The 23,585-nt window shown below is 43.1% G+C and overlaps 1 protein-coding gene and 1 long non-coding RNA gene across 3 annotated transcripts; both read left to right on the top strand.

Moving 5' to 3' along the window:
- Window positions 1-192: 192 nt before the first annotated feature.
- On the top strand, window positions 193-21,057 carry LOC103995764 (uncharacterized). Of its 2 annotated transcripts, XM_018830059.2 has the most exons (13): window positions 193-400; window positions 10,619-10,728; window positions 10,809-10,919; window positions 11,031-11,088; window positions 12,178-12,261; window positions 14,581-14,675; window positions 14,825-14,878; window positions 15,023-15,160; window positions 17,568-17,625; window positions 17,708-17,822; window positions 18,546-18,615; window positions 19,036-19,107; window positions 20,582-21,057. In XM_018830059.2, exons 1-13 carry the CDS (start codon window positions 229-231, stop codon window positions 20,696-20,698), a joined length of 1,254 nt encoding a protein of 417 aa, XP_018685604.2. In that variant the 5' UTR covers window positions 193-228; the 3' UTR covers window positions 20,699-21,057. The 2 variants fall into 2 exon arrangements, 1 of the variants encoding a protein (XP_018685604.2); XR_010489654.1 differs by lacking the exon at window positions 18,546-18,615.
- A 1,050-nt stretch (window positions 21,058-22,107) lies between these two features.
- Window positions 22,108-22,876, top strand: LOC135618279 (uncharacterized). The gene is made up of 2 exons (XR_010488958.1): window positions 22,108-22,502; window positions 22,588-22,876. It is a non-coding gene; the product is annotated as an uncharacterized LOC135618279 (long non-coding RNA).
- Window positions 22,877-23,585: the final 709 nt, after the last annotated feature.

The raw sequence follows: 23,585 nt of genomic DNA, 5'->3' as shown, positions 1-23,585 counted from the left end.
TGTTAGTACCTATCGGATTTTGGATTCGGATCTTAGGATCCGGATGCCTCGGATTCTTTTAATGCGAATAAATCTATATGTTTCATCAGAACCGGACCGCGAAACAAACCGCTCAAGATTAAATCGAGTCATTGATTAGGACCGGCGGTTCAACCGGTCGAGATGTGATATTTGAACTACATATATCACGTCATCACCTTCGTTTCGCCCTCACTCCGATTCGGAGAGATGAGCGGCAGCGGAAGCGATGAGGCCGAAGCGATCGCGAGAGCGTCGGCGGCCGCCGAAGAGCTCTACCGCCTCCGCGACACCTATTTCCCTCGAGACTCGGAGGAGAAGACCTCCAAGCTTCGTACCCTGGCCGACACGGCGCTCGCCCTCCTCGATTCCCTTCCCCTAGGTACGACAGTAACCCCTTTGTCTTTGTTACTTGCGTTCGGTTGATTCTTTGTTTATTCGACTAAGTGGTGATATCTCGCTTGAATGGAGGTGATTCGATGTTCGATTACAGGATGATGCCTCTATTATTTGGCTCCGGGTAATGCCCAATTAGTGAAGTTAGACGTCGTTTGGGGCTGAACCCATACTTGCTGGCCGAGTGAGGCCAAAGATTAACTTAAACGTAGAGATAGGTTTTACCCTTGTAACATTTCCAGAGGTTCCAAGTCCATTCGTCCTTTGGGCTTTAAGGGATAGCTTTTATAGCTGTGGGCTTAATTGAGTACCATTAAGGTTAATTTCACTCAGCACACTTACTTCTTTTATTTTTGGGCTAGATTGAATCATAGTGGAATTTGTTTTGCACCTTTATGCCGTAGCCGAGGTGTCAGCACGGCTTGGCCCATCCCGAGTGCGCAAGATCACTAGCATGGCCTCTGAGCTGGAGCGTGTTAACCCAAGGTCTGGTTGAGGGCGCGTAGGCCTCGTTCTCCCAGGTGGAGGCTGAAAATCACTCCTTTAGCTGTCCGTCGGGTGCCTGCACATAGGTCGAAATTGGGAGGGTTATTTCTGACTCGACCCATTCGATGCTTAAATTAGCAAGAGTTGGAGATGGGAGAGTCGGAGTGTGTGTGTATGAGGTCCCACCCCCAGCGCTAATCCTAGGGGTGGCATTTATACCCGTTGCCGTGTGTTGACATACGTAGCTGTTAATGATCGTCGGCGTCTCCGTACGTAGGTGTTTAAAAGCCGTCATCGCCATAGGTGGTCAGCTTGTATGTTGGGACGCTGGCGGCCTGGCGCAGTCTAATCTGTCCGGCTCTACTTCATTCGACATTGCTCTGTGCCTCTGGAGTAGCTCAAGACGGGGCTGCATCGCTCCGTACACCCTCAAGCGGTGTTGGTGTAGTGTGCTGGCGGTGTGGATGGTGGGCGGTTGCCTCGTTCAGATCCAGGGTGTCGAGTTGGCTCGGTGCGCCACATTGGCTTCGGGACGCCGTGCCAGGTCTGCTGTGGCAGCCGATGTGTCGGTGCGCCACGCTCCTAAAGTCGGCCAATGACCTTTTGACCCGTTCCCAAACGGGTTTGGTTTGTCAGTTGATGCCCTCAAGGCGGGGCTAAGGTTTCCTCTTCACCTGATGGTTGTGTCGTGCCTCCGGCACTGGAGGGTTTCACCCTTCCATGTAGCGTCAAACTCGTGGCTTTACCTGATAGCTTTTATCAGGGAGCGTCGGGCGACCGGAATCGTTCCGACGCTCACCCTTTTTCTTGCTTCCTTCCGCCTCGGTAAGGAGCAGGGCAGTTACTATCTGACCGCAAGAAGCGGCTTTAAGGTGAGCGACGCCCCTTCGAACAACAAGGGGTGGAAGTCGTGCTTCTTCTTTGTAAGCGCATTCAGAGGTTGGGGGTTTAGCTTGAAATGGACGGGTCGTGATGTTGACAACGTCCCCCCTTTCTTGTCCAAGGATGAGGCGGAGCAGGTGGGTCGTCTGAGGGGGATCCTCTCGTCTTCTAAGGCCATCCGGTCGATGGATGAGGACTGGCTAGTGGCAGCGGGCCTCGGTCCAACCCCTAGGGATATGGTTCTTCCGGTCCCTCCTATCGCTTAGTCTTCATCTTGTTTTTGTGTGAATACTGATGGGTCTTTTGTGTTCGAAGGCATGAAGGAGATGTTCGTCGGGCAGGCGTCGTGCCTCGGGCCTTCCCTAGCACATACTACCCCCGCAACAAAACCTGGCACTGCTCAGGAAGTTGCAGTTGAGGTCGAGCAACCCAAGAAGAAGATGAAGGCGGTGGTGCACAAGCCAGCCTCCGGAGGGTCGACCTAGGAGGCTCCCACCCAGGTCGCACCTCGCAAGGAGGCTCCTCCAGAAGCTTCGTGTGGGGAGGGGAGTAGCAGACCCCAGGACGTCTCCCATCCCCGCTCCATGATGGACCTCTGTAAGGTCAAGGCTCGGTTGAAGGACGAGCCTTTCTATGCTCTAGAGATAGTGGACCTCCCCACGTCATCGAGGGAGGGGCCGCTGGAGGCTCGATGGGCGTCCCTGACTCTAAAGAGTCAGGTCTGGGCGAATGGAGTCGACGCCCAACTATTTTGTCGGGGGGTTCTCTGCCCCCCTCTAGCGAAGTAAATCTACACCACCCCCTTTGAGGCACTGCTTAACAATGCCGCTAAGAACTTGGTCACAGTGAGTCGCCCTCTTTGGTCTCTTTCTATGTCATTTTTGGGTTCTAACTAGCATTGTGTATTTGCAACACCACCATTACACCATGGGCTTGATCGACAAGGTGTGTGACTTCGGGAGGGTCATCGACGAGCTCTCCCGGATGTTCGACGGGCTCCGAGTCGAGGTCCGGAAGCTCAAAGAAGGGGCAAGCTCGGCGGTGGTGGCGGTAGCCGAGGCACGGGTCACTGAGGTGACCCAGCAGTTGGAGGAACTGAAGTCCTAGCTTGGGGAGGCCCAACGCCAAATGAAGGAGACCCGGGGGCGGAACAAACTCCTCGAGGGCCAGCACCTAGACTCGACAGTAGATCTAGAGGCCACCCGAACCAAGTCTCGGGAGATTGAGAAGACTGGCGATTGTTTGAGCATCGCTGGAGAAGGTCGAGAGCACGTTGGTCGAGGAGTAGCATGCCGCCCCCGAGAGGGCCCGGGCGACAATCGCCCAGTACAAGGAGACACCCGGCTTCCAACTTAGCCTGCAGAAGATGGGCCGAGTGTCTTATAAGTACCACCCCTACGAAACTTTGTCCAAGGACGACAACGTCCCAATGGAGGAGGTACCCTTCGACGACAGCAATCCTCCAGCTGCTTAAGGGGTTTCTCGGGAGCTGCCACTAGTTTTGTTTCTTTCTCCTTTTCCTTGTAACTGACCTGGTCGAGGTCGATGTTATACGATGCCGACCGAAAAGTGTATTTCATTTTTCATCAATGAATCATCTCTTCCTAATGTCTGCATGTCTTTTTGAGGTTGTTGTGCTTGCTTACCGAGTGTGCTTTCGATTGATGGGTGATGGGACCCGATGACTTCAGGAGGTGGTCGACAATCTTTATTGGTGGGTTGAAGGCTTCTGGCGTATAGATGTCGATCTACATTGGCCGGGCCTCGGGCTCGGTATCCTGACCGAGGATGACCCCTTCACCACCTTTTTGGAGATGACAAGTATATCTCTCGAGGCTTTTTTTTTTTTGGACAGTTGGTTAGGATCTGTTTTGTGCTGTTGGTCGACTGACTACTTGTGTAGCCTGTCTTTTGATCAATGAAGCTCCTTCATAGACCGATTGACTACTTGTGTTATCTTTCTTTTGATCAATGAAGCTCCTTCATAGATCGACTGACTACTTGTGTCCTTCTCCACAAACAAGTTCTTCATTGAGGCTCCCTACCCGACCCGATGAGGTCCTAGGCCAACGCGCTTAAAGGGAAGTCGGTGGATAACCTGATCGGCTTTGGGTGCCCAGAGCTCTGTCTTAAGCGTAGAACTTCTTCAAGTTGGATATGTGCCACGTTCTGGGCAGTTGGGCTCCTTCTCATGTGGCAAGGTGGTAGGTCCCATCTCGGACCATGTTGGTGACCCGATAGGGGCCTTCCTAGTTTGGTGCTAGCTTGCCTCGGGAATGCGTTGGGTCACTGATCTCGGCTCTTCGCAGGACTAAGTCTTCGACTTTGATCAGCCGAGGTGCACCCTCTGGTTGTAAAGTCTTGCCACGGCCTTTTTGCAAGCTAAGGCACGGAGGTGCGCCTCGGCCCTTTGTTCCTCGACGAGGTCGAGGTTTGCTCGGAGCCCTTCCTCCGACGTGCCTTCTTCATAGTTCTCAACCCGGATGGTCGGGAAAACTATCTCGGGCGGTAGTACTGTCTCGGTCCCGAATGCCAGACTGAAGGGGGACTTGCTTATGGCAGTCTTCGGTGTAGTCCGGGACGCCCATAGGATGCTTGGGAGTTCATCGACCCAAGTGTCGTGTGCTCCGACGACCCTCCTTTTGATTCCCTCGAGTATCGCTCGGTTGGTAACTTCAGCCAGGTCGTTGGTCTGGGGGTGTGCTACCGAGCTAAACCTTAGTTGGATTCCATAGCTCTTGCAGAACCCTTTGAACTTCAAGTTGTTGAATTGAGCTCCATTGTCGGTGATGATGGCCTTCGGGATGTCAAACCGTGTGATGATGTTCTTCCATATGAACCCCTCGATTTATTTCTCGGTTATGGATGTTAAGGGCTCGGCCTCGACCCATTTGGTAAAGCAATCCACGCCAACTATGATGAACTTTCGTTGCCCCGAGGCTGGGGGAAAAGGGCTGAGGAGGTCCATTCCCCACTGTGCGAAAGGCCACGCACAATCGATTGGAGTTAGGGAGACCGTCAGTTGATGTTGCACCTGAGCATGCTTCTCGCATTGCGAGCATTGCTATACGCAGGCCATGGCGTCCCAATGCATAATCGGCCATAAGTAGTCTTGTTTGAGGATTTTGAATGCCAGAGTTCGGCCACCGATGTGTTCTCCGCAAATACCTTTGTGAACCTCGGCTAGCACTGTCTCGACCTCTGCGGGTGCTAGGCACCGCAGAAGGGGTTGGCTGACCGATTTGCGATATAGTTGGTCGTTGATCTCACGGTACCAGACTTGAATGCATTTGACTCGTTAGGCAGTGATCGGGTCGGTCGGTGGCACTCCGTACTTCTTATAGCGGAGAATCTCCTCCATTCAGTTTGGCATGATCTCGGTCATGGCCACATCTGGGCTCGTGATAGATCAACAGGGGAGCGTCTCGATATCCGAGGAACAATTCCCAGTTCCTCGCGCTAAGGCCAATTTTGCTAGTGCATCAACTTGCTCGTTCTCCGTCCTAGGGACCCTGGTCACAGAGAAATGTTGGAAATTGTCAATAAGCTGGCGTACCTTGGACATGTATCTTGCCATGGTCGGATCCCGCGCTTCGTAGTCTTCGTTGACGTGGTCGACCACTAGCTGTGAGTCGCTGAAGACTTCGAGCTCTTTTACATGTAGCTCCAAGGCCAGTCGGAGCCCCGACAGTAGTGCCTCGTACTCAGCTTTGTTATTTGTAGCTTTGAATTCAAAACGGAGTGTGTGCTCGTACAGTTGGCCATTGGGTCTCGTCAAGACGAGGCCCGCTCCTCCTTTTGCGGCGTTGGTTGATCCATCAACATATAAAGTCCATCTTTGCTTGGCACTTCCAAGGACGTTGTCTGCAGAGGGGGTTAGCTCGGAAATGAAGTCCGTGAGCATCTATGCCTTGATAGTTGTCCTCGGGACATATTGGATGTTGAATTCTCCGAGCTCGACCAACCACCTGAGTATTCAGCTCGACACGTCGAAGTTGGAGAGAATTTGGCGGAGTGGCTGATCTGTTACCACCATTATGGTGTGTGCTTGGAAGTAGGGGCGTAGCTTCCTAGCCGTTTGTACTAGGGCTAGCGCCAGCTTCTGGATCAGGGGATACTGCTCCTCGGGCTCGCTCAAGACATAGTTGGTGTAGTAGATGGGCCATTGTGTTCCTGCGTCTTCTCGGACAAGAACCGAACTAACCGCGCATTCAAAGGCGGCCAGGTAGAGGCCGAGCGGCTCGCTCAAGATGGTCAAGGTGAGTTGTGGTAACTCGGCAAGGTGCACCTTCAGCTTTCTGAAGGCTTCTTCACATTTCGAAGTCCACTGGAAGTCTCTGGCACGCTTCAGGATGCAAAAGAAGGGAAGGCATTTGTCTCCCGACCGAGATAGGAATTGATTGAGGGTGGCTAACCTCTCGGTGAGTCGCTGGACTTCCTTAACTGACCAAGGGGACTACATCTCAGTTATTGCCCGGATCTTTTCGGGATTCGCGTCTATACCCCTCTGATGGATGATGAAGCTGAGGAACTTGCTCAAGCAGACTCCGAAGGCACACTTGGCGGGGTTGAGACGCATACCGAACCTTCTGAGCGTTTGGAACGTATTAACAAGGTCTTCCAGATGGGTGCTGGCGACTTTGCTCATCACGATCATGTTATCCACGTATACTTCCATGTTCCTCCTAATATGATATTTGAACATCTGATTTACCATCCTTTGATATGTTGCCCCGGTGTTCTTCAGGCCGAAGGGCATGACTTTGTAATAGTAGACCCCTTTGTCCGTGTTGAAGGTGGTATGCTCTTGGTCCTTAGGGGCCATACGGATTTGGTTGTAGCCCGAGAAGGCGTCCATGAACATGAGGAGTTCATGCCCTGAGGTCATGTCGACCAACTGATCAATCCTCTGGATGGGGTAGCAATCCTTCGAGCATGCCCGGTTAAGATCGGTATAGTCAATGCACATCCTCCAGCTTCCATTAGATTTTTTGGCAAGGACTACATTGGATAGCCACCGAGGGTATCTGGCTTCGGCAATGAACCATGCTTCCATTAGTTGGTCCACCTCATCACTAATCGCCTTCTACCGGTCGGGTGGCAAACTTTCGAGGCCTCTGCTTTACTGGTCGCCTCGGGAAGGATGTTCAAGCGGTGTTGCGCAACCTTGTGATCAATTCCCAACATGTCTTTAGGCGACCAGGCGAAGACGTCGGCGTTCTTCATCAGGAAACTCATGAGCTGGACTTGGTCCTTCTCCGGGAACGTGGAGCCAATCTTCACGGTCCGATCGGGTTGGCGCATGTTGAGGGGGACCTCCAATATTTGCTCTGTGTGCTCGGGGCGAGGCTATGCCTCGGTAAGCTCTCGGGGGTCCACCAGAGGGCGGTCGGGTCGAGGTTGAACTTTGCTTGCCTCCTTCCAAGAAGGTGGGGGTAGCTCAGGCCTCCGTCTCTGGGGCAGTGTGACAGTGGTCAGATAGCACTGCCTGGATTCCCGAGGATCACTTCTTACTTCCTTGATCCCAGTTCGGGTCGGGAACTTCATCGCTTGGTGGTACATGGAGACGACCACCCTCAACTTATTGAGAATCGGGCAGTCGAGAATGACGTTGTATGCTGATGGGAGGCTAACCACCATGAAAGTGACCTTCATGGTCTTAGACTTTGGCTTCTGCCCAACGGTGATGGGTAGGGTGGTTGTCCCGAGTGGGGAGATGGAATCCCCTGTAAGCCCAGTGAGCGTGGAGGTCATCGGCGACAAGTCCTTCTCGATCAATCCGAGTTTCTAGAATGCATCAAAATATAGTACGTCGGTCGAGCTTCTAGTGTTGAACATGACCCTCTTAACTTGGGCGTTGGCTATTCGGATCGAGACCACCAGGGCGTTGTCGTGGTCAGGGTATCGGTTTCCCTTGCCTCGAAGGTGATCTCGGGCTCATCCCTATGTCTGGGGCGCTTTTCTACGACGGCCCGAGCGTAGGCCTTTCAGACCGACGTGCTGTCTCCATTGGATGTTGGGCCTCCGGCAATGACATCAATCTGCTTCTCAATCGGGCCCTGGGGCCGAGGTGAGGGCTCTCGCAGTCTCTTTACATAGCGCCCGAGGTGCCCCTTGCGAATGAGCTCCTCGATTTGATTCTTCGGGTCATGACATTCTTTAGTGTCATGGTTGTAGTCTCGGTCGAACCTGCAATATTTCGTCAGGTCCTTGAGCTCGCGCGGGACCTTGATCTGGTTAGGTGTTCTCAGGAGCCCCTTCTCTCTGATCTAAAGGAAGATCTTCGTCCTAGAGGAGTTTAGGGGCGTCGGAGGAGGTCTCGAGTAGGACGGCTCCGATCGGTCGTGCCTCCTCCTTGGTGGTTCTGTGGGTTGACCTCGGGGCTTCTCCCGCGATGTCTTTTGTGGTCCTCGCGCTTCTCGGCCACCAATGCCTTGGCCACCGTGTACCGGTTGGCTCCCTGGAGCATTTATGGGACAGTCATTGGCGGCCTCTCGATCAACGACCAAAAGAACTTGAATGGACATAGTCCCGTCAAGAATGCCTGCATAATTAGAGAAGGATGAGCATTAGGGATTGCCTTGATTTCGGCAGCGAAGCGGGCGACGAAGTGGGAAAGGGGCTTGTCGTCCTTCTGGCTCAAGTTGAGAAGCACGACCACAGCTGGCTTGGGCCGGGTGCTGGCCAAGAAGTTGAGCTCGAACTCTCTTGCGAGTTGATCAAAGGATGAAACCGAAGAAGGCCTCAACCTACTGTACCACATCCGAGCTGGACCTCGGAGGGTGGTGGGAAAGGCTCGGCACATTAAAGCATTGGATGTGCCGTATAGAGCCATTTGGGCCTGGAATGCGGTGACATGCTCCGTCGGGTCAAAGCTGCCATCGTAGGCCTCCAATATCGGGAGGCGAAAATTGAGAGGAATCGACTTGTCTTGGATCTCTGGGATAAAAGGAGATCCCCTGAAGGTGTCTTCCCCATGTTCTTCCTTTGACTTGTGAAACTTTCTTTGGACTCATCTAGGCGTCGGTTGACCAAGCACAGCTGAGCCCTGAAAGAGTCCGCTGAGTTAGACGACAGAGTGTCCGACTCTGGACAACTCGTGGTAGCCCGTGGGGCCTCTGGGGTACCGCACTCCGGCATCAATCTTTGGCCTCCTGATTGTTCTTTGTTCGGCGGGCAAGCGTCCGCCACTCAAAGTTGTCGGTCGATCGTGGGAGGGTCCTAAGGTGCAGGGGTAGAGTTGGTGGGGCCACAGGCAAGGGCAGTTGCGGCGACGTTGTTGGCTGATCAAGCTGGGGGATGAGGGGAATGATGGTTTACATCATCCCAGTCAAAGCTTGGACTTGATAGGTGAGTCTGAGGAACGCCTCGGCGGAGACGACGGAGGGTCCTGTGCTCTCCACCCTCGGTCGTTAAACAACCTCCAGTAGCAGGTCGGGGTCTAGGATGCAACATTTCCGTTCGCGTGCGGAGGGAGAGGGAGTTGTTCCCCGAGGCCAAAAGTGGAGGGGGTTGCATGCGTCTCTTCTCCAGGACGCTCACCGAGGTTGGTCGGCAGTTGGCGTTCTTGCAACATGGGCCCTCCTTCTACCGCCAACAATGTTTTGCACTTTTATGCCGTGGCCGAGGTGTCAACATGGCTTGGCCCGTCCAGAGTGTGCAAGATCACCATCACGACCTCTAAGCTGGAGCGTGTTAACTCGAGGTCTAGTTGACGGGGCATAGGCCTCGTTCTCCTAAGTGGAGGTTGAAGATAACTTCTTTAGCTGTCCGTCGGGTGCCTGCACACAAGTCGGAATCGAGAGGGGGATTCCCGACTCGACTCCTCCGATGCTTAAGTTAGCAAGAGTTGGAGACGGAGTGTGTGTGTATGAGGTCCCACCCCCAGCACTGTTCCTGGGGGTGGCTTTTATATTTGTTACCATGTGTTGATGTACGTAGCTGTTAATGATCGTCGGCGTCTCCGTATGTAGGTGTTTAAAGGTCGTCGTCGCCATAGGTGGTCAGCTCATATGCTGGGACACGGGCGTAGTCTAATCTATCTTACCCTGCTTCATTCGGCGCTGCTCTGCACCTATGGAGTAGCTCAGGACGGGGCTGAGCCGCTCCATACAGCCTCGAGTGGTGTTAGAGTAGTGTGCTAGCGGCGTGGATGGCAGGCGGCTGCCTCGTTCAGATCCGGGGTGTCGAGTTGTCTCAGTGCGCCACGTTGGCTTCGGAACGTCGTGCCAGGTTCGCCATGGCAGCCGACATGTCCGTGGAGTGGATGCCAGAATATGCTATGTCAGAATTCATTCTAGGAATTTGAGTTTGTTAGGGTATTGACTCAGTTTGACACTTTTAAGTGGTAAATATGTAAGTAGGTAATATAGAGACTTTTTTAAAACAAATTGATTTAACTTTTGAACTGTTTCTAGACTGGAAATTGGATAATTATTTGTAGTTAATGTTTGCTGTGTACACACATCTCAAGATTCTGAAGTTGCAAGACTCTACAAGTTTCTTATTCACAAGCAACTATCTTTTGAGGGACAAGTCCTGAATGATGATTTGTTAGGCATATGGAACTTGTTAACTCTTGAAGAATGATATCATTGTATTGATCTAACCTTTTTATAGGGTGTAATGAAGAGAATGTCAGGACACCAATGTGCAGACAATGCAACCATCTGTTATCCGTATCAAGTTGATAATTTATTGTGTGTACTTTACCTTCTTATAAATTGTTCTTCTGAAAAAATGAGTTCAATGTGATTGTTTGCTAATGTCTTTTAATGGCTTGAGCAGCATGTCATGTTTATCTGAGAATAATTTTTTCTTCTTCCAAATTATGCAGAGCAGAGGAAGTCACCATTACAACGTGCAAATTATGAATACTTGAGGGGAAAAATGCTAGACGTATTTCCTGACTATATAAAAGAAGCAGAAGATCATTTATCAAAAGCTGTATGTCATAACAAAATTCTTTTGCTGATATAATGAATTTAAAAGCAGGCTTTGTTTAAAATTGGTGTTGTACATTTCAGGTTAAGTTGAATCCATCTCTTGCAGATGCTTGGTTATGCTTGGGCAATTGCATTTGGAAGAAAGGAGATCTGCCCTCAGCAAAAAACTGCTTTTCTTTAGCATTAAGCAAGGTATTTATAGAAAATAATCTTCTGTTGGGAATTTTTATTACTTGTACTACTTACTTGAGTAGCTTGACCTTTCATTACATTTTTATTCAGGATCAAACTTGAATTATGCAGGGCCCTAACAAGAAAATTCTTTGTCAGCTATCAATGCTTGAAAGAAGTTTGGCTCAAGGCAAGTATAGTATCTCATGGCTGCACAATTTTTCATGCAAATAATTGGTCTAAGTAGTCATGCGAAACATGAGATCTAGTTTCAGACATGAACTGATTGTTCTGACAAGGTTATTCAAGGAGACAAAATGACATGTAGGGAATTATGGTTATGTTTCATGTGTTTGAAGACTATGGGAACTTGAAGTTTTAGGAGATGCACTTACAGGAAGCCTTAAAAACATGGATCTACATTGGTAACTGTTTAGTTTCTTCATGCATATGCAACAAATGGATGTGTATGCACAATAAGGTCTATGATTTATCTGTAAAGATTGTGTTGCGCTTCTGAGTTAATTTATAGCTTTAATTAAGTTTGTTATAATACATCATTTGATTTTTTTTCTTTTTATTTGAAATCAAAATAATTAATGTTAGTGGTATGAGGAGAGATAAAGGAAAACCTAAAAAGACCTTAAAAGACATTATAAATAAAGATTCAAATACTCTGAACTTAACTAAGTATATGACTTTTTACAGATTTCAATGATGGTAAAAGATTCATGTAACCGACCTCAAATAGTTGAGACTTGTGGTTTTGTTGTTGTTGTTATTGAATATCTTTATGCACTCACTTGTAGGATTGTGATGAAATACATATTTCAAATAAATTGATCTTGTATTTGTGCTTTCATGTACTTCTTTGTGTGCAAATTCCTTAATAACTGCATTTACTTTCATGATATCATTCCTTTCCAAGACTACTAGATCCACAATGTCACATTACCAAAAGATTTCCTTTCCTTTAGACCTTGATCCTTGATTTGAGTTCTTAGCTTAGTTATTTATGTTGCGTCCTCATGTTCGTAACATATTGCTCAACATGTAGTTTGATAGCTCTAATCAAATGTAAGAAACATTAAGTGAACTCTTTAGAAATTGAATCTTGTCAAGTCAAATGCTCCCCATTTATGGCTAGGTTGACTTTTGGCAAAAAAATTGTTTTATTTGTTTTAGTTTCTTATGCAAAATGTTAGCTGCTATCTGTTCTAAGATAATGTTGTTTCTATTTAAGATTTAATGTGTCTGTTACTTTTACATATAGGTGCAGAAAATAAAGCAGCCTCTATTGAAGAAAGCATTAAACATGCAAGAGAAGCTGTAATGTTGGATATCAAGGATGGAAATTCGTGGTGTAAGGTTCCATTTTCCAATAAAATCAAGTATCATTCAAATTATATATATTTGAGTATCCATAGTGACATTTACATATTGTTATTTTCAACTTTGGACCAAAAAGTAGTTCGGAGTCCCGATCTCATGAGTTTGGAGTCTTTTCCTTGATCCCATGGTGGTTTTGGTCTGGCATTGTGGAAAAAATTTGTGAATCACAACGAGTGAAAATTATAGGAGGTTGTGTGTGTGTCTGGGAAGTGGATTATGGGTCACGGATGAGGAATCAGCAGACACCAACATTTGCAGTGCCAGCTGCTATGTCATGTGTTTAGAAAAGGATATCTGAATCAACTATTAAATGCCAATATAAGATACAACTAAAACTAAGACTAAAACCAGAGTTGCCAAGATAATGCCAAATTCAGCAAGTTGGCAACTGGGAAGCAAAGGACAGAGTTTAATCATATAATCTCCAAAATCAATGTAAACAATGTTACATACGAATGGTGACATGGAGGCATGACAAAATCATTTAGATGACAAACAAACAAGAGATAGAGGAAAGAGCTCTGTCTAGATGGTAGAGGCTTCTTTGCTGGTGATGTCACTGTCCAGAGTTTCTAAATCGGGGAATTCAGACCCTTCTACTGATGATACAAGCATTCAATCTAAATTCCTCTTTGTGAATCTTGAATCCCATTTCTTCTTTAAGATGTGGACAGAATTTCAACTCTCTTTATGTACTCTTGGCTACAATGTGCCACTTGTAGAATAACTGAGAACCTTAATTCTCAATATAAAATAACTAGGGTCCAGTATTTACGTGAAAAACTATGCATTAAAAGCTTCTGCTTCACTATGACCAATATATTTTAACTAACTATCTAATTGCTTGCTGGATTCTGGATCTGAGATAAATCATTTAATGAGTTGCTCCACTTAAATCATAAAAGTTAACAATCTGAAATGAGATTCTTCAGGACAAAGTGTAGCTCCATGGTGATTAGTTGGAGTTTTGGGGAATGGAAGCTATGGAGCACTACTTAATGGTTTCTTTCTGATTAGTTTATGCATTTATTCATGCTGCATGTATCAAGTGGATCGGAAAATATATTTTTTTTAATACTTTCTTTTGATGTTGTCATGTGACTTATGTCATAACTTTTAATTTGCTGATGTTCTGTGGTGTTTTGTATTGTATATCAGGGTTCACCATTTTGGGTATCGAACCCGTCTCGGAGATTTGTCAGGTCGGTACATATTGGTCTTTACCGGTGTACCAACACATGGTATGCCGGGCATGCCGACGGGTAATCGGGCGATCCGCGTCTCGGTTGCTCGTCAGATCAGTACGTATCGCCCGTACCATACCATACCATACCAACTCGGGTGGTACAGCTAACCCCGTTGTATATTTTAGTTAGTTTAAGAAGAACTAATCCTTTGATTACACAAAGAAAGAAAAGATAAGGTTGAGTTCAAGTATTAAATGAAGCTGATGTAGGACAACGAAAGGATTATTGGTCTTGCTTGTTACAGTCATTTGTGTAATTCCTTTCATTGTGTTAAATCTTGTTTCCACCTTTTGGTATTAATTCAAGACCAATAACTTGAACTGAACAAGCCTTGATTATGTTATTTAATATTTTTATACAAGTTACTAGTATTAGGCCCTCCAAGTGTTTTGTACCAACCAAACCATCATCATCTTGTCTGATATATATTTGAATGTCATGGCCTATCCTACAACAGTTGTAGAGCCACTGTTGTTCCACCCTGCAACCATGTCCAGCATGCTACTTATACCATTCATGAGGAGCCTACTGTTACTTTGTCCCTTAACATATTAGTTCTGCATTTGCTTTAATTAAGTTTTCAAATACCAAACCGTTTTGACCATACTGAGTGATGTTTACCAGTTTGATCCAATACTGATACATGGTAGACTGACCATTTAGAAGTAATTCTGATATGAATACAACACTTACCACAGGCGTCCAATAGAGGAACAATATTTATCACAAACTGGTTTATAAATTCCTGGTTGTGATACCAATTATGATGACCCAACATACCCAATAGTTCGGTGATGTGGATAAAATGAGCCTTACCATTTGGACATAAATAAATGGTTAAAGTTAAGTTACTAGTGTAAACCTATTTGATGCATGTTAAAGTGAGTTATTTATTTTGACTGTATGACTTGGTATCTCCTATTCTTGCTGTATTACTTCTTGACCCTTTCTTCTGGTGACATATTATTAGGATTATAGACCATTTCGTTCATTTATATCTGGGAATTCTGAATCTCCTTGACTTACATGTGCTCCATTTTCAGACAATCTTGGAAATGCATGTCTAACGAGTTTTTTTGTGACTGGAGCATGGGACCATGCAAAACTACAGCAATCACTGAAAGCTTATCAAAATGCTGTAAGATTTACAATGCTGCATGTTGTTGGCTGTTGCATAGGTTTTTCAAAGGAATGCAGTTTCTTTTTTCCAATTTTTTATTTATAACCAGTTTTTGTTGCTAATTTTTTGTAAAAAAATTGTTTGCTGTATCTGCAAATGCACGTTAGGAGAAGGATGAACTAATGCACTCTAATCCAGACCTTTACTTCAATTGTGCTTCTGTAAGTATTTAGCATGTTTTTTATCCATCAACTATTAGTTTAGCTTATATTGTTAACTCAAATTGCTTGAAAGGGACACAGAATTGTATTTCTATGTTGGCATATGTTCGCATTCTCAACAATCTCTGTTTTTCTCTTTTTCAGGCAAACAAGTATCTAGAAAACTATGAAAGGGCCCTTCATGGTTTTGAAGCTGCTGCCTCGAAGGATCCTGGCCTAAATGCTGATGATGAAGCTCAAAAGATCACTAGTCTTCTGGACAAGATAGAGAGTTCACTAAGGGTAATACATTTTCTCTTATTTATCATCCTTCTTTAGTTCTTAAGGAGATGCAGAATTCTTATCTCTCAGTTTTGTGTTACTGGGTAACTGGGAACATTGTCATGTTATGGAGGAACCAATAAAAAATGAATCTTAGGCAGAAGCTTTTTGACTATACTTTTGAAGTCTCTAGCAAATAGCATGAGGTTAAAAATAGGTAGAATTGTCTAGTAACTCTAGTTAATGTACATATAGTATCACCTGCGATGTCATCGTTACCCGTCTTTTCCATTTATATGAGTTGGCTATAGTATACTGCTCAAAGTCAAGAAATCTTAGTTGAAAGTTACAGAGGTTGAATCTATGACTAGCCATTCATCAGGTATTCTCTCTCTCAAGCAGGAGCCAAATTGCTAACCTAGATTTTTCGGGAAGGGTGAGATTACCTTGTTAAAGTGATTTTTGGTGGATGGGAAGATTTATTTGTTTGGTCACAAGTCAAAGTGATGCAAATAGATCAGAGATTGAATCTATAACTAGGCTTGATATGAAAGAAGTATCATTGAGGAAACACCAAATTTTCCATGGGGAATAATATTCCTCTAAATAAGCCAAAAAGACAGCAGAGCACAGTGCCAACTCACCTGAAATATGTACTTTTAAACTGTATATCAGTGATAGACAACAGATTGATTATAGTGAAGGCCTAAATATACGGGCTACTTCTGTTTGCCTTTGGAGGTGAATACTTTCAAATGAGAATGTTTCCAAACATATTCCACTATCATCTTAGTGTTGAGATTTAAGCTGTCATGACATGTCTTGATGGGATTACTAACCTATTAATTTGATAGGCCTCAACCACTTGCTAAAGTGCTTAAGCCCAAGTTGAGGATCATAAATCCTTCTAGTTTATTTGTCAACTCAATTTTCCTACCACTTCTGATAACTTAGGTTATCAGAATCTCTCCCACATCATGAGTTTTAATCCAAATATGTTGCTGTCAATTCCTTGTACTATACTATTTAGGTCCTTAATCTGATCCCTTTACATCTGGAGATATCTAACTACATTAGTACTAATTGTTAGTATATCTGTAGCATTTGAAACATCTAACTTTAAAGCCTTTTGATATTAGCTTGCAAATTACTGGAATTTCATTCCTTGACATCATAAATATTCTCCTAGAAAAATTATGAGGCGGCAATGAAATGATGCAGTCAGGATAAATAGATGTTTACTGAAATTTAACTTATATCGTCTGCATGTCCTACACAGAACTTGGTTTGTTTGATTCAGTTGCAGTAGCTTAAGTCGAATATTTTCTAGTATTGGGTACTTTAGTCATAATCTTTGATGTCAGGTTTTGATGTCAAATAGTATGGTTTTACGAGTTATCCCTAGTTTGATAAGAATTATTATCTGGATCAATATCAGGAGCCCTAAAGGTGACTCAATTAAAGAGTAGTATGGAACTGTCTTGGTATGTCGTGGATTCATCCCTTCTCTGTTTTGTCTGATTCAATCTCTCTCCCTCTCTCTCTCCTCTTGATGACTTGACCTCTTCCCTTCTATTTTCTCTCTCCTGTATAGTGTGGAACTTTTGTATATCACAATGGAAAGTTGGAAACAGCATCCAACAGTGTACATCAAGTCAAGAAAGAAAAACAAGTCATTGTGGTTTGATGAAGAACATGGAGAAGTTGTAGTAGAAGCCATCACAAATGATATTTTCCCTCAAGCTCCACCGGCAAACATATTTCCAGCTTATTTCAGAAACATGTAAGATGAAGGCTAGGAAAAAATAAATACAGAAACTTATGTATATAGAACTTTTGGCACGCTATGAAAGATTACTATTTTATCTGTTGGTAACTATATTATATGTGTTGATGCATAAGGGATTTGGCATAAAATAAAGTGTATTAAGTATTAACCTGGTATTTGTTGAGAAAAATTAGAAGTTTAAATAGAGAAGATATCTATAACATGAAAGAATGAGAAATGTGGACCATGTAGCATCAATATAAGAACAATGAACCAAGTAAATATTAATTTATTTAATTGACAGATATATTTCCAGGCTTGATTCTATCTGCATGTCTTGCAGTTATGTTCCTGGAAAGCATGTGTCATTGTCTTTCAGGGAATGAGAACCTGATTAACTTGTTTGTGCTTTATTTGATTGGGTTATGTTTTCAGAACCCCTTGTCCTTTTTTCTGGGGTTTTCATTCATGGTTATTAGATTAAGTTCAAATCGGGAATTTTTTTTCATTGTATGAATGTTTAGTATTCACCCATGTACTTACCTATTTTCTTTGTATATGGTTTATTTGCTAAAGAATAAATGGGCTTATTATGTAATTCTGTAGTACCTATAACATGTTACCCCTGATTACATCCATAACACAATATTGTTCTTGTAGGGGTTGTCAAGGTCTAAACGATTAGCATCACTTGTATCATCCTTAGGTGAAGTTATTTGTAAGTATTTTGTTCAGTGATTCTATAGGACTACACTTAAATAATCTCAAGAATTTTTGCTTAATGTTTGTTTGTTTTGAAGTGAAATCATCACATGGCAAAGCTACTGTTAATGTCCTGAAGGAAGGGCTCAACAAAGCAGTTGCAATAATTGGAAAAGTACTCCTCTTCATAAAACATGAGAACGTTGCTCCGCTGTAAGTTTTTATAAACTCAATCAAATTCGTTCTTTTCTATATGACTCTCAATCAATGATTCCATAGTTCTTGTTGTTCTACCTTGTCCTAAAGGTCATGAGATTCATAGCATGTAAAATAAAGCTACTATGTCAGACTTAAAACGTGAGGAAAGGAGAAATATGCTTTGTCTCAGCCAATTAAACAAGATGCCAAAATGATTAATCTAACATATAACTGGATATTCAAGGATCAATTTCCAATTAATGTTGTTTCCATGGAATCTTTTATTAAATTAATAATTCTATAAGAAGGCTAAAGGGTAAAGTAAACATTAACACAGTTCATAACCATGATTGTGAGCAGCAAATGGTGTTTATGTTGGTTTTTGTCTCCTCTATGCTGTCCACTGCAACTTTTAAATTAATCATATTTTGCTATATATACTGGGGCGGGAACTGGAATGGGAATGCTGGCCGATGAGAAGCACCAGTTCCCATTCCCATTATACTAAGCCTTGTAAAGAGTCTAAAGACATACAGGAAAGGGGGGAAAAACAATACTTTTTGGTCAGGTTCCATGACATGTGGTTGGTTGTGCACAGTGTCATGGGACCCAAAGCATGCCTCATATCTGTGGAGCTTCCTCGTCTCTTCTGTTCTTTTGCATGTTCTTTGCATCAGTACTTATAAGTTATAACTATAATGGAACCGACTTCATTGAGCACAATTCCTTTTTTTTCAGGTATTATCTAATATGTGATTCAGATCAAACTTGTTTTGTCCTGTCAGTATATGGACTTCATAGTGATGCTGTAAGGATTTCTACTAAACTTCTAACGTTTTCCCTGTCATCTAATTTAAATTGAACCGTTCATTTAGCATCTTGAGAATCTTTTTAAATGCCATGTTATCATACTCACTCAAGTGTCATAAATTTGGTCTTATCCTTCTCTGAAGCTTGAGAGATTTTTTTAACTTGCTCAGTCAAATATTAGAATCATAAATTGTGATACTTCATATATCTTGTTTATATTTTACAAAAAAAAATTGCAGATATGACTTTGCATATGACCTTTTAGCTGGCTCATTTGCACTTCGATTTCGCTAAATTCTTCTTCTTTCCAGATAATGAATTTTAAGTCAGTTGGACTTCTTAATGCAATGTAAACTCACTTATTCAATTTTGGTGTCAACTTGGCAATTAATGGGTAATTTATTTTTTTCCCCTGTAGATTAAAGAAGGAGATCGAGTAATATTGATGGAACCACATTACCGAGTAATTGATTTTTCATGGAAAGGCACGGTAGGGTTTTAAACTTCTTTAAATCTTTATAATTCATGCCTGATATTGCTTGTTCTTCCTTGTTTCTTGATTTCCCTGCATGCCATTTGAAATTTTCATTGTAGGACTGATTCTTATATCCAGCAATTCAGGTTATATTATCTGTGATTCCATGTTATCAAAGGCAAGGCACACTGATGGTTAACTTTGTACCTTGCCTTGGCTGAGGCTTCATATTCCAATGAGGCATGCTGAAGTTGCATGTTTATGTGCCTTCTGGGTGCAAATGCACACCTGATCATACATTTATATATTTTTTTGTCTCTCTACTTTTGTTCCTGTCTGTCAGATGAAATTTATGAGGATAGATTGACTGATAGGGATTTCACTTTGTATCTCATTTTCTGGTTGTGCTTTCTGTCACCTGTTTTTTCATTATTTTTATCTGTCTTTTTCCACCATGCTTTCTTCTTTCTTCTGTGTTTCGTTCCATGTTGCTTTTTATTGTTCTTTTTTGCCTCTTCTCTTTCATTCTTCTTTGTGCTTTCTTCTGTTATGGTCATTGTCTAACTACGCGTCCCTTCAGTTTGTTACCTTATGCTGCTATTTAATAAATCTAGGTGACCCAGTGGTTTCTGCTTCCCCTATTTTTCGCGTCTTCACTGTTTTGTGCATCTGTTTTTGTACTGGATGATACTACTGAATGGTAGGAACATCCATTTCTTGATCAGCACTCACCATAAATGTTGACTTCTCAAATGTGTATGCCTCTTACCTCACCTAAGTTCCATCAGAGTTTACCTGATGTGTCGTGTGCCTTCGATAACTTTGTTATAGTTTGTTTATGTGATAAGCTTTTTTTTAAGAGGATAGATCATGCAGTCGTGCTTGAGTGCAAGTATTTAAATGGTGATTACACGAGCGGACTAAATCTACTGCTGTAAGAGGCACTTGAAAGTTATATCAATTCATATGGTTCTATGTGAAGATGGATGTGTTTTAACTCACTTCAGTCATTGCACACATCATCGAGAGTTCTCAAGTTTTGGGGCAATGACATGGTGTATAGTTATTCATACTTGGCTGTATTTGAGGGTCCTACTTTCTTTTCAGGTCAACAGGACAAAGGTTTTTTGTGATTTTATTTTATATAATGACGATCTGGAAGACAATTGATTATTTGCATACAGTGAACTGCTGATTTCAGATTTGTTTTCATGTTGTGAATTCAGACTAGTCATTAGGAATTAATTGTTCAGAACCTCAGCTACTTTTTTGCATTTTTCATATCTACTATTATTTTAGAGATGCATCACTTTCTATAACTGATTTAATATGATTAGGAGCTGGTAAAATAGGATTCTATAGGCATTGGGTGGCACGTGCGTGTTGTTTCAACCTCTTGGCTTGGATTTGTTAGCAGAACGTTGTACTGTATTTTCAGTAACTTCATCCTCTTTTTGTCGTTTTGATAATTTATTTGATGGTGAAGCAGCATTATCATTTCCAATCTATCCGTGTCGATTTCGTGGAGCAACTTCTTGTTAATGAAAAAGTACCAGCTCCCCATCATCTCGTGCGGGCCTGCATTCATGCACAGCACAAAGCTTGAGGACTCAGACCTGCATCGAAATTTTGTCGCATAGTATGTATTCACTATGGTTCTTGATATTTGTCAAAACTTGCTGCATATGAATGGAGGAGTTCAGCTTGGTTTCATGTAAGTGAGCAATATCTTCCTGATGTCTACTCCATATGCGTCATCTTTGAAATCACTTTTTGTGCTTTTGTTTCAGTTGTAATATAGACTCCACTAATTTTGTGGAGAATTGGTTGGACACTTAACAATATTGGAAGTTGAGTGTTATTAAGATTGTGTACCATATGATACGTTGTGATATAATTAATTCAAGGGAGAGTTTGAGGCAGCTACTGCCACCCTTGAAAGGTAATCTATCATGATTTGGGGTCTCTTTTCATGAGTCAGTCCCATAAGGCTCACATGTATGCATAAGGTAAACTGAGTGATAAGATCTCCAATCATGAAAACGACCTCTTGCTATTTAAAATATATAAATGTGAGAATGTCATGTACAAAAGGTAAGATTACAGTATTCAGGCATTGCTCAAACCAGTGTGGACAAGTCAAACATACCACCATATGATCTACTTTTCTTGCAAGGTTTGTGCCTCTCTACTACACATTCTTGATGTTAGGATACTGTTGTGCAATTGACAGGTTTTAAGTTTGGGTTTGTTGTATGTTTTTTAATGTATTAATTATGGAGAAAGTTAGTTAAAATTTTTAACCATGGTTAGTAATCTATGGTCTGATTGAGTTGTTGCTGAATGATTTATCGAGTTACAGCTAGACTAGAGATTCCATAAGGTTCACACGACCAACCCTTTCAAGACTGTAATAGGAAAAAGAAGAGGAGTCAACCATTGGCCTTAATCAATCTCTAAAAATTCCCTGTGAAGACTTTTTGACTTCACACGGAGGGCGGAAGTGGTGGGAAGCTCAATCATTTAGTATTATGTAAGTGGATCAATGAGTGAACTCATTCTTCATGAGCATTTATATTATATCCCTTCATGAACATTTATATTATATCCTTAATGCCTTCACACAAGCAGCTACGAGATTAATTGCATCTATCATATAGACAAGTATATTGTCTATGAGCATCATAATATATTAAAATAATAAAATAATATAAAATAATAAAATAATAAAATATAATAAATAAATAAAATTGTTGATTGGTTTGTAGGACACATATGATTAGCAGTTTATACATTCTTGATGTTAGGATACTGTTACGCAATTGACAGGTTTTAAGTTTACGTTTATTGTATGTATTTTAATGTATTAATTATGGAGAAAGTTACTTAAAAATTTTAACCATGGTTAGAAAACTATGGTCTGATTGAGTTGTTGCTGACTGATTTATTGAGTTGCTGCTAGACTCTGAGAGAGAGAGAGAGAGAGAGAGAGAGAGAGAGAGAGAGAGAGAGAGAGGGAGGGAGGAATACTGCAATGAGAAAAAGAAGAAGAGTCAACTGGCTACTTCCCAATCACCAGTTTGAATGTTTGACTGTATAATGGGCAGCAGCCAACCATTGGCCTTCATCAATCTCTAGAAAGTCTCTGCCAAGACTTTTGAGGTCACATATGAAAGGAGGGCGGAAGTGGCGCGAAGCTGGCAACCACAAGTCAGGAACATGAAAGATACAAATGTCTACATACCCCCTTTCGATCTTGTTCATCCGACTCCCTATCCCACCCACCGGAGCTGCGGAAATGGAGCATCCTATCGCTGCAAGGACTCTTTCTTCCATGTTCATGGTTGTCCTCCTCTTGTCACCTCTCCTGATCCTTCCATCCGACTCGAGGGAAGTCCCAAGTCACACAGGTCTGAATCTGTTCGGTCTTCTTCTTCTTCTTTTTCCTTTCAAGTAAGAGTGAGTGATGGAACGAGGAGTCATGTATGTGCACAGGTGAAGGAGGCACGGCGAGTCTACGGAGCTTTGCGAGCTTGGCAAGACGGACAGAGTTTGCACCACCTTCGCCAACAGCTAACAGCAACGATTCTCCTGGTAAAGGCTGATCCGAGTGAGGCCGCGCAGCTTCTGCAACTACGGCTCTTCTTCTTGATGCTGTGCTGTGTTTCATCCTCACCATGCCCTCCTGTTCAACTTGTCTCTCTCCATAACGCTCGTCTTCAGTTTGGTGTGTGTAAACAATAAGAGAGTCTTACATGGTCATAGTTCCTATTTATTCTGCTCAGATCTCATCATCTTTGACTACTCCAACACGTTTTGTTTTGATGCCTCTTTCCTTAAGTTCCCAAAAGAAAAATTATCTTAGTTTAACGTATTATCAAGATTCGATGAGAAATCAAAAGTAAATGCGGAGGAGAGTCTCATGAAGTCTCTCTCTCCAGCAGTTGCCGAGTCCAAATAATCCTTTCTTTGATGGTTTACATTTCTTCTTTTCCTTTTCGGTAGGAGAGTCTAATTTCCTCCTACAATTTACCATGTTATTATGATTCCAAGAAAGGTGTAAACTATCATGAAATAATAATATAGGCAGCAACCACAGAGGCAGTAACATACGCTATTGTGACTCTCATGCGTGAAAAGTCAACCTCATCAAAAAGACCCCATATGCTCCACTATGATATTTATGTGTAAAAAGTCAACCTCATGGGCTCCACCAAGAATAAATCAACATTTAGAATAGTCATTTCTTTAGAATGGATCATATAAGCATGGCTCAACAATAATCGAAATAGATATTTTAGAGTAGTCATGTGATAAAACTAGTCCAAGGTTAATCCGTTACGAGTTATCATGATCTACTTAGTATTGACTCCTCGATATTCTATTTGTATATATAGGAGATGACTCTTTTTGAATATTAATTATTTTACTTATTTAGAGGTATTCAAATCGAAATTGGCTCAAAATTAATTTACTAAAAGCATTTTGGTTAG

Source organism: Musa acuminata, chromosome BXJ2-8, assembly GCF_036884655.1.
Source record: "Musa acuminata AAA Group cultivar baxijiao chromosome BXJ2-8, Cavendish_Baxijiao_AAA, whole genome shotgun sequence".
NCBI lineage: Eukaryota > Viridiplantae > Streptophyta > Magnoliopsida > Zingiberales > Musaceae > Musa > Musa acuminata.
The sequence above is the reverse complement of the archived record's forward strand: the minus strand, read 5'-3'. Positions and strand labels throughout refer to the sequence as shown.

Coding starts and splice junctions, on each gene's coding strand:
- LOC103995764 (XM_018830059.2), top strand. CDS start 229: ATGAGCGGCAGCGGAAGCGATGAGGCCGAAGCGATCGCGAGAGCGTCG. Junction 17,626..17,707: donor ATCCTTAGGTGAAGTTATTT/GTAAGTATTTTG, acceptor TTTGTTTTGAAG/TGAAATCATCACATGGCAAA. Junction 17,823..18,545: donor CATGAGAACGTTGCTCCGCT/GTAAGTTTTTAT, acceptor CTTTTTTTTCAG/GTATTATCTAATATGTGATT.